Source organism: Diplotaxodon limnothrissa, linkage group LG15, assembly GCF_057381915.1.
Source record: "Diplotaxodon limnothrissa isolate DT_005_m linkage group LG15, D_limnothrissa_male_GT1.1, whole genome shotgun sequence".
NCBI lineage: Eukaryota > Metazoa > Chordata > Actinopteri > Cichliformes > Cichlidae > Diplotaxodon > Diplotaxodon limnothrissa.
Genome location: NC_140610.1, coordinates 35,755,784 through 35,765,896, shown reverse-complemented (window position 1 = coordinate 35,765,896; position 10,113 = coordinate 35,755,784). Strand labels below are relative to the sequence as shown.

At 37.8% G+C, this 10,113-nt stretch overlaps 1 protein-coding gene across 1 annotated transcript in view; it reads left to right on the top strand.

Annotated features, from left to right (window-relative positions):
- The first annotated feature begins 319 nt into the window (after window positions 1-319).
- Window positions 320-10,113, top strand: part of LOC146617881 (E3 ubiquitin-protein ligase rnf213-alpha-like) — a 65,224-nt gene continuing 55,430 nt past the window's right edge. Inside the window, exons 1-10 of the mRNA XM_085371787.1 lie at window positions 320-419; window positions 1,190-1,308; window positions 2,208-2,921; window positions 3,449-3,742; window positions 4,166-4,317; window positions 4,404-4,547; window positions 4,755-4,954; window positions 8,808-9,073; window positions 9,212-9,468; window positions 9,852-10,043. Coding sequence (XP_085227913.1) covers window positions 320-419; window positions 1,190-1,308; window positions 2,208-2,921; window positions 3,449-3,742; window positions 4,166-4,317; window positions 4,404-4,547; window positions 4,755-4,954; window positions 8,808-9,073; window positions 9,212-9,468; window positions 9,852-10,043 — 2,438 coding nt within the window. The remainder of the gene's footprint in view (window positions 420-1,189; window positions 1,309-2,207; window positions 2,922-3,448; window positions 3,743-4,165; window positions 4,318-4,403; window positions 4,548-4,754; window positions 4,955-8,807; window positions 9,074-9,211; window positions 9,469-9,851; window positions 10,044-10,113) is intronic.

The window sequence follows — 10,113 nt, the reverse complement described above, 5'->3', positions numbered from 1 at the left end:
ACATCTTCTATTATCACATTAAATATGTCAAAATATAGAAATGCATTATTTTCAATAATGTGTGCAGTGTAGCAGTATTTAAAGTCTGACATTAAAATCATGTCACTGTAAATTGTTGACAGACAACAACGTTAACACAGATTCAATGTTTTAAATTCCTCAACACTGCCGCCTATTTAACTTATTATAACATACAGAAGATAAGATGATATCAATCAGTTTGGTAAAACAGTTTTTGAAAGAGCTTGAATTATACGTACGATGCTCAAGGGCATTACAATGTTTCTGTCATTTATAATGTTATTTTTTTCAGGCAATCATGTTTTGCACCGAATGTGGAACTCAAGTGGACAGGACATTTAAATTCTGCCCTGAATGTGGCAACAAGTTATTTCTTTTGTCTCAAAAAAAGGCTCAAGGTAAGTTTCCTGTTGTAATAGTACAACTTATATTAACCCTAGTTCAAGGAGTTCATTTGCAACCATAAAACAGTACGGTAGGTGGATGTTTAACTAGAATGAAAATGACACAGTGTTCTGATAATCGTCTGAAACACAAGTATCGTCATTTCCATTGGTCTTCCCCCAAAGGGAGGGTGTATGTAATCAGTTTTGTTTGTTTGTCTGTTTGTTAACAGTATACCGTCCACAGTTTTCATTATTTAAAATTTGGTGAGAACTTCATAATACCCCCAATTTTTTATGGATTGTCTTCCAACTTCACAGCAATATACTAGGTCTTAAAGAACCTAGGTTGGCCAAGCATTTGATCTTAACTTTCCTTGTTGTCAAAATTGACTCTGAAAAAAAAATCAAGAAACCATATCAAGTAATATATCATACGATAGGGCATGGAGAGCTGTACAAGACACTTTTATTTTTCAGTACAACACCCTATGACATCCCAATGATGCCAGAAAGTTTCACAAAATAACACACCACAGGAATACATCTTAAAATCTTAAAAAGTTTTACAGCTTATACAAGCCAAAGATATCAGTCCAATTTGCTCGATTCAGTTAATCACTGGGTAAAGATAACAAATTATAGCATTTGAAAATGTAATGCTTCGTGGTCATAGGTCAAAGGTCATGGTCATATGAATAAGGAAAAAAACTGGATCATCTCCAATGCCATGTTCACTCTGAATAGATATATATAAAACTTACATAAAATTAATTGTTAAACAGATGGTGCCACATCGACACATATAATTTCAACCACAGCCAAGGAGAAAAGCCAAAAGGAGGATCAAGACCAGGCTCCAAAAGAAGATAAAGGTATAAAGGAAAACACCACCCAAATACAGGTAAAAAAAAAAATACTGTTTTACACCAAGATTATCCAGAGCAGTAAACACCCTATTAAAAATACAAGAAAATCCTTTTGCAAACCTTCCAAGTTTAGCTTTGACTGGTGTTTGTACTTTGAGCACAAGAACCCAGGTTTGCTCCTATTTAAGGGTTTTCTGAATTTTATAATTGTAATTGGTGGTGTTTCTTTTTCCCTCTGCCATGGTTATTTTATTGTACCAAGATCTAATTGGATTAACTCTAATTACTGTACAGTCATTCCAGAGTTATAAGTTTGACTTTTGTTTGAATTTCTTTTGAGTTATGTACTTGTAGGCATTTTTTGATTGGTTTTATTTTGACTCAGTATTACGTTTAGTCTTTTAGGATCCTTAATCCTTAGTTTTTGCTACTTTCTGTTAGTGTTTAGAATTTACATGTTATTCTTGCCTTCCCTAGTGTTCCCCTGTATTGTGTTAAGTGTGTGTTTCTTGCTTCTGTGTTTAGTTCTATGTTACTTCCTGTATTACTTTGCAAGTTCTTGTCTCTTGTGTCCTGCTTTGAGCTTTATTCGTCTACGCTGATTACTTTCAGCTGTGTCTTATTACCCCTGTGTCCTCTCTTCCCCTGATTAAATTGTTTGTGTCTTTGTACCCTGTATTTGACTGTTTGCTTTGTTTTGTCACACAACACAGCATGTGCTTATTTCCACCTGTTCTTTTTTAACGTTGTAACATGAAAAGCCACATTAAAGACCTGCTTTTTGTTAACTTCAAATGTGTCTCTGCTGTTTGCATTAGCCTCCCATCTCTCTACCCTTTTATAGCACAGTAATACAAAAAGTGTTTAATTTCTGCTTCTAGAAATTATCAATTTGAAATGGTATTTCCTTAACTAACTGTGTAGTTTTTTTCAGGGACAGTTGGCTACTGATGATTCTGAGCTGGACAGCAAAGGTGCTGCATCATCACATAGCAATGCAGACCCAGCCACAGTGGAAAATGAGAGTGCATCTTCATCTCTTCACCAGACACAGTTTGACAGTGAACTAGCAGCTTGTGAGGAGAAACAGAAGCAAAATGCTGTGGCTGCTGAAATTAACTCTGACTCATGCAGTGGGGCAACACCTGAAACAAACCTGTCTGTTCCTAAAACAACACCCTCCGCTACATCTGCCCACAGCAAAATAGCAGCACATCAAACAAGGGATTCATCAGATATAGACAAAGATCACACCCCGGATCCATATCAAATTCCTTCTGACAAGCAAAGTGATGTTCATTCTGGACCCTTGTCTAACTCCAAAGATTCCCCAATAACCAAAGAAGCTGAGTCTACTGTCCCTGAATCATCTGAGGACATATTAAAAGAAGCCAAGGCAGCAACACAGCCTGCCCCACACCAAGATGCAAACAAGACAACATCTCATGAGATTCAAAATCTCTCTCGGAAGTCAGCTGATACTAAAAACTCCATGAACACAGATCAAAATACGTTCACAAAACAGGCTGACAGGAAAAAAGACCAAGTAGGAGTTGAGACGTGTTATTCAGATGATCAAAATACCACAAATTCAGAGAAGTCTTCAAGACCCAGCCCAGTAACAAAGGACACCAGCAAAGACACTGAGGTATTATGAAGTCAAATACAGAGTTTTAACCTAAAACCGAATTTTATACAGAAATGCAAAACCATAGTATGAGGAGAAAATATTGAATTTTATAACAAAACAAATCATTTATTAAGGAATATATTTATCTAGCAATAGTTAAACAGGAAACCACAGATTTTTCTTTCTGGAAGTAAAACATTGTTTTGTCTGCTTGTTTCAACTTCAACTGCAGTAAAAAAAAAAAAAAAGTCTCAAAAATACAAGAACCAGTTTCTCCGGACCTTCAAGTTCAGCTTCCACAATGTCCTGTTTGTCTTGTTCAGACAGTGGACTAACTTACTGGTTCCCTTTAGTTATGAGTTTGCAAAGACAAACATCATGTTTGAACTAAAAAGTGGCACAACTCTGTGTGTATTAGAGATAACATGTTATTAGGATTAATTACAAAAACAGTGTAGGCTCTGCTTCCAGAGAAACCCTATCTCAATAAATACTTAAAAATTTTAATAGGTATTTAGTGAACTAACTCTGTAGCTATTCTTTAGGTACAATTGGCTGCTGCTGAATCACAGCCAGACAGAGAGCATTCTACAACACCAGACAACATTGCAACCCAAGTTGAAGCAGAAAATGGAAGCAGATCCACATCCCTTCTGCAGACACAGCTAGAAAGTAAATTAGCTGCTTTCCCTCAAGGTATAGAGTCTTGTAATAAGAAAGAGGGACATCTTGCTGTGACTGCTGAAAGTGACTCTGAATTACGCAGTAAGGCAACACCTGAAACAAACCTATCTGTTTCCACAACGCCGGTAACAAAGGACACCACCAAAAACACTGAGGTATTCAGAAGTGAAATACAGAGTTTTAACTGACAAACTGAATTTTATTCAGAAATGTAAAATCATAGTATGAAGAGAAAATATTCAATTTTATAACAACAAAAATTATATAAAAATCATAGCCCAGTAACAAAGGACATCATCAAAGCAGTGAGGTATTATGAAGTCAAATACAGAGTTTTAATTGACAAACTGAATTTAATACAAAAATGCAAAATTATAACATGAGGACAAAGATTTTTAAATTGTAACATTTATGAAATGTTTTTTTCCAATCTGAAACCAATTTAAGTAATATTAATTACTTATCAATTTTCATAAGTAGAAGGACTTAAGGAGTTTTATTTTTATTTTATTCATACATTAAGAAATAATTATTGTTGGGGGGTTTTTAACTTTTTTTTTTTTTTTTACATTTATAAGGCTACTTCCACTAACTCAAATAAGGACACAGGTGCATATCTGGCAAAAGAACAGCAACCAGGCAAAAAATATGTAGTTGGCTCTAGGCCACCAACTTCATCCTGCCCTCCCCATCATAGTGATGTCCAAGTGGGCCATCAGAGACCACAAAAGTAAGTAACAGGATGTAGAATATACATATTTGAGTTAATATTTTTAACCATGAAATTATTTACTTGCTTCTTTCCTTTTATTCCAGTTCATCAGTCAGTGAAGGAATATCTATATATTTTCACGTTGTCGTTTCTAATGACTTTCATTTGGATCCAGAGAAAGACGTTGTTGTGTTAAAATCTGCAGCACTGTTAGGAAACTGGGATGCTTACATCGAAATGTTCCCCAGGTATTTTGTTTGTTTATTTGTTTTTTCCACAACTGTTGCAAACCAATAGTTTTATATATTCTCCACCGGAAACCAACGAGAGTGAATTTAGATGTGATCAAATATTCCTATTTTTGCCAGTATAGAAACTATATTAGCTTTTATCGAATTATTACATTATTTGTCATCTGTATGTCCCATCTCTAACAATAACTTTCTGTTTAATAGGTCTCGTGGAGATAAGGGATATCTTGTTGAAAGACATGTTAAAATTCCCAAGGAAAAACTTCATGAGCGTATACCCTACAAATATGCAGTTTACAAGCACAGTAAAAAGGAGTTCATTTATGAGGCCATCTACCAGGAAGAGAAAAATGACTTCATCAACAGATGCCTGTCAATCAAACAAGAACTTTTAACAAGAGAAGGTGAATTCATCTTATTAATACAGATTTAGCAAATATTAGATTTAATTACTTTATTTAATAAATGGAAAAAACAGAGAAAAACAAAAAACCCTCTTCCACCTTAATCCAGTGCTAATCTCCAAGTAAGGATGGAGGCAACCTTTGGTCTACTTGGTCAAACAGCAGACATTTTCACTGGAGAGATGTTTATACTATTTTTACTCTGTGAGAGTATGGTTTTATTGTAACGAACCCTCCTCTGCAGTCAGTTGTTGACACCAGAACCACAATTTGCACATATTCTCTCCTCTGATACCACAATAGTTGAACTTTTGAAATACCTCAGTAAAGTATTTCTTGATAGTTTGCTAACTATTCATATGTACAATTTTCATTAGATTGAGAATTTGGTGAATTTTAGTACTGAAAGCGCTTTATCTACATGCCTCATTCACCCATTGACACCCATTCATACAGGCACCTTTTTTCTAAATTTAAGAGCTTTGTGTCTAACATTCACACATATTAACACTCTGAACACTTCGGGGAGCAACTTGGAGTTCAGTGTCTTGCCCAAGGATATTTAGGCATGCTGACTGAAGGTGGGAGAAGCCAGGGACTGAACCATCTTAGTAGATGACCTGCTTTACCGCGTACTCCCTATTTTTTAAGCAGGAGCAAAAATAACTTCAGTGATCCTTTATTCGTTGTTTCATTAATTTTTCATTCACAAAAAAACAGCTCACCACAGTGACTTCATTGGTGTCACTGGAACACAGCTGTAGCAGCAAATGTACATCCTCAAATTAAAAGCCTGAGACCCAACCTTTCTGATAGCAACAGCGAAACAAGAAAGTAAGAATCACAAAAAAATCTGAAAATAAGTGTAATATGTTTTACATTGTCATGGACCACCAGATCTAACTTGTGATTCAATCAGTGAATGAAAATCAGGTTAGGACCGATTTTATCATGTAGGACTGTGGCTTATTCTCTCTATCAACTTAGATCTAAACCTGTCATGCAACTTGCTGTGGCAGGCAGTAGGGTTGTGCAATATGACGAAATATATCAGATGATGAAATTAAAACATCTATTGTTTCATATCATACGCTATCGTTTGTTTTGTGGTGTCACAAAATACACTGTTTACAGCAATAAATTTGTTCTCTTCTACCACCTACGCAAGAATCATGTGAAAGAGTATGGAGAGAGTTTACGGATGGCAAGCAAAAAAGAGCCGTCAAGTGCTCAAAATAAACCTTAGACCTACAGTGGGGCAAAAAAGTGTTTAGTCAGCCACCGATTGTGCAAGTTCCCCCACTTAAAATGATGACAGAGGTCAGTAATTTGCACCAGAGGTACACTTCAACTGTGAGAGACAGAATGTGAAAAAAAAAATCCATGAATCCACATGGTAGGATTTGTAAAGAATTTATTCGTAAATTAGGGTGGAAAATAAGTATTTGGTCACCTCAAACAAGGAAAATCTCTGGCTCTCACAGACCTGTAACGTCTTCTGTAAGAAGCTTTTCTGTCCCCCACTCGTTACCTGTATGAATGGCACCTGTTTGAACTCATCATCTGTATAAAAGACACCTGTCCACAGCCTCAAACAGTCAGACTCCAAACTCCGCCATGGCCAAGACCAAAGAGCTTTCGAAGGACACCAGGAAAAGTATTGTAGACCTGCACCAGACTGGGAAGAGTGAATCTACAATAGGCAAGCAGCTTGGTGTGAAAAAATCAACTGTGGGAGCAATCATCAGAAAATGGAAGACATACAAGACCACTGATAATCTCCCTCGATCTGGGGCTCCACGCAAGATCTCATCCCGTGGGGTCAAAATGATCATGAGAACGGTGAGCAAAGATCCCAGAACCACACGGGGGGACCTGGTGAATGACCTGCAGAGAGCTGGGACCAAAGTAACAAAGGTCACCATCAGTAACACACTACAACGGCAGGGAATCAAATCCCGCAGTGCCAGACGTGTTCCGCTGCTGAAGCCAGTGCATGTCCAGGCCCGTCTGAAGTTTGCCAGAGAGCACATGGATGACACAGCAGAGGATTGGGGGAATGTCATGTGGTCAGATGAAACCAAAGTAGAACCTTTTGGTATAAACTCAACTCGTCGTGTTTGGAGGAAGAAGAATACTGAGTTGCATCCCAAGAACACCATACCTACTGTGAAGCATGGGGGTGGAAACATCATGCTATGGGGCTGTTTTTCTGCCAAGGGGACAGGACGACTGATCCGTGTTAAGGACAGAATGAATGGGGCCATGTATCGTGAGATTTTGAGCCAAAACCTCCTTCCATCAGTGAGAACTTTGAAGATGAAACGAGGCTGGGTCTTCCAACATGACAATGATCCAAAACACACCGCCCGGGCAACAAAGGAGTGGCTCCGTAAGAAGCATTTGAAAGTCCTGGAGTGGCCTAGCCAGTCTCCAGACCTCAACCCCATAGAAAATCTGTGGCGGGAGTTGAAAGTCCGTGTTGCTCGGCGACAGCCCCAAAACATCACTGCTCTCGAGAAGATCTGCATGGAGGAATGGGCCAAAATACCAGCTACTGTGTGTGCAAACCTGGTAAAGACCTATAGTAAACGTTTGCCCGTTGTTATTGCCAACAAAGGTTATGTTACAAAGTATTGAGTTGTATTTTTGTTATTGACCAAATACTTATTTTCCACCCTGATTTACGAATAAATTCTTTACAAATCCTACCATGTGGGTTCATGGATTTTTTTTTCACATTCTGTCTCTCACAGTTGAAGTGTACCTCTGGTGCAAATTACTGACCTCTGTCATCATTTTAGGTGGGGGAACTTGCACAATCGGTGGCTGACTAAATACTTTTTTGCCCCACTGTAAATGTTAGAACAGGCTTTTTCCCACAGCACACCATGTAATAAATACTCCCAAAGAAAATGGCAGCCGTTACAACTTAAAAATATATAGTTTCATGCATGGGTCAAAACACTCGACTCCAGGTACACAACGCCCAGCTGGAAACACTTCACACAAGTCAAGTCAAGAAGAGTCACAGAATTTACAGAAAATGCACTATTTTGTGATATGTATCGCTGTTGGGATGAGAAATGTCTTATATCAAGATATGAGATTTTGGTCATATCGCACAGCCCTAGCAGGCAGGAAGAGGACCCAAATGCAGGACTAACGAACACAAAGAAGTAAACTAAAAGGGGCAGCTTTTATTAGGCTGTGACAAAACTCAAATACCAGAAATAAGAAAACATAGCCTAAAATGGAAAACTAACAACAAAACACTGGGAAACTAGAAACCTGGGACCTAGAAGCTCGGACCTGGAAAATATGACGGAACACACAACACATGGGACAACACGACAACAGGCAGAGGAAAACACAGGGCTTAAATACACCAAGGATAACAAGGGAATGAAACACATGAGGGAAACGTAGCTGAGACTAATCTGACAAAACAAGACAGGGAGGATGCAAAACTGAATACAGTAAACATAGGACGAGGGACTGTCGAAGTAAAACAGGAAACATGAGACCAACAAAGAGACATGGTCTTGACCAATGACTGTAGAAAGTCATTGGTCTTGACACTGAGACAAGTAGACGTGACTGACTGGGGACACAGGAGATGCACGAACATAGAGACAAGAGAGACTAGACATAAACGCGGAATACAGGGGAGGCACAATAACAGAAACCTAGGGACTAGAAACTAAAGAAAGTATATAAAGTTCTGTGGTTATTAAAATTCAATATGCACAAGCCTAAATGTTCTAATCTTATATGCCCCCAAAAGTATGAATGGACCAACTGAATAATACATTTAACCATTACTAAACTTGGCATATTTTGTGCTTCAAAGGTGAATGGCATCAATATGATGATATGATCCATCCCAAATTAAACACTGCCTGGTACTGGAATACTGCAAAAAAAACTGTGATGGAAGGGAGAGACCAAGCTGGCTGGGAGATGTTAAAAATAATCTTTGATCTTCTCACAACCTGGAATGAACAAAATGTAGAAAACTTCTTTCTCCTGCTGCAACAGTTCATTCATACATACACTTATCCTCTACTTCATGATGGTATGGAAAAACAGTGGGGATTACCATATGGCTCAGAACAGGTAAATGACGTGTTTTATGTTGTGTTTTATGTTTTATGTTTCAACATATTACATCCATAATCCAACAGTATAAGATAAAGTACTGAATGTTTTCCAATGTTCCCATGTTTTCTGATATTCACCCTTTGCCTTTTCCAGATTAAATACCTTCTAAAAAAGTTTCTAGAGGAAATTATTGGTCTTAGGGCCAGAAAGAAAAGTGAAACAGTACAATCCTTGCTACCAAATCTCCATGCAGGGATTATTGGTTTGCTGGTCTGCAACATGCATCTGAAGGACAGCATGAGAGATAAACTTTCCATTCTATGCCGTCTTCTTTGCCTGCCTGAATTGGCGCAGGGCCAGTTTGCCACTTTCTGGGAAAACTTTGCAAATCCTTTGACAGATAAAAAAAGGTAATTAGTGTGTGGTTTATTTTTAAGCATAAACATTGTGACAATGATTGTGTTTTTACAAAGATAATATGGGAGACAAGAACAAACCAGTTTAAAGTCTAAATTTACTAAAACATTATAAAATGTGTTTGTTTATATACAATAGTTACAAAGCCGCAATTTATCCGTTATCGTCAATTTCCCTACGGGGACTAACACATACACATTACATTATTACAATCTGATCAACCTGATTGGACCTGATTGGACTGGTGCAACAAACAATCTGGGTTTTCCAGTGTAGTGCTCCTGTTAAAATATCTGGAAAAATGAATGTCTCCTGTCCTGTATTATGTGAATTTTTTGCTGGTCTTGTATGTTTGCTGATTTCGCTGCATATACAGAGTTGCAGATGCACTGGAGAACCTTTGCCACACTGCTATAAACCACCATATTGAGAAGTGGGTCTTGGTCATCCCTCTGATTCATCTACTGAGAGGAGAAAGCAAACCATTTGAGCCAGTTTCCCCAGTCTTGAATCCACAATCTGAATCTTGGAGAGGCTTGAGGGGAATCAAAGTACCCAGCTACGCACAGTAAGTGCTTATCCCCCATAAAGATGTTAAAATGTAATTAAATTTGTCTGGTCCCATTTTTTCTGCTCTG